The sequence below is a fragment of the Trypanosoma equiperdum genome, assembly GCF_001457755.1.
Source record: "Trypanosoma equiperdum strain OVI genome assembly, contig: ctg_1875, whole genome shotgun sequence".
Lineage (NCBI taxonomy): Eukaryota > Euglenozoa > Kinetoplastea > Trypanosomatida > Trypanosomatidae > Trypanosoma > Trypanosoma equiperdum.
In genome coordinates, this window is record NW_027123921.1 from 1,617 (window position 1) to 1,832 (window position 216).

At 33.3% G+C, this 216-nt stretch overlaps 1 pseudogene across 1 annotated transcript in view; it reads left to right on the top strand.

The window, feature by feature from the left end:
* TEOVI_000521300:pseudogene overlaps positions 1-216 on the top strand; it is a 534-nt pseudogene that overhangs the window by 173 nt on the left and 145 nt on the right. The window contains exon 2 of the mRNA in view: positions 3-216. This exon is cut by the window's right edge and continues 26 nt beyond it. Coding sequence covers positions 3-216 — 214 coding nt within the window. The remainder of the gene's footprint in view (positions 1-2) is intronic.

The following is a 216-nucleotide window of genomic DNA, read 5'->3' on the forward strand; positions in this document are numbered from 1 at the left end:
TCTTGGAAAAACAGAATGCGAGTAATGAAGATATTGTAATAACTGTAGATGGATCTGATGTTATAGTTAGTGATACAGAAAAGTATGAGAAAGCTGTGGAACATTTTATGCAGAATACTGCGAAAAGTGAAAAAAAATTTAGCGAAGAGCATATTCACAAGGAGCATGTGGAGAGATGTTATTTGTTTTTTAATGTGGGTTACAGAAAAGAAGAGG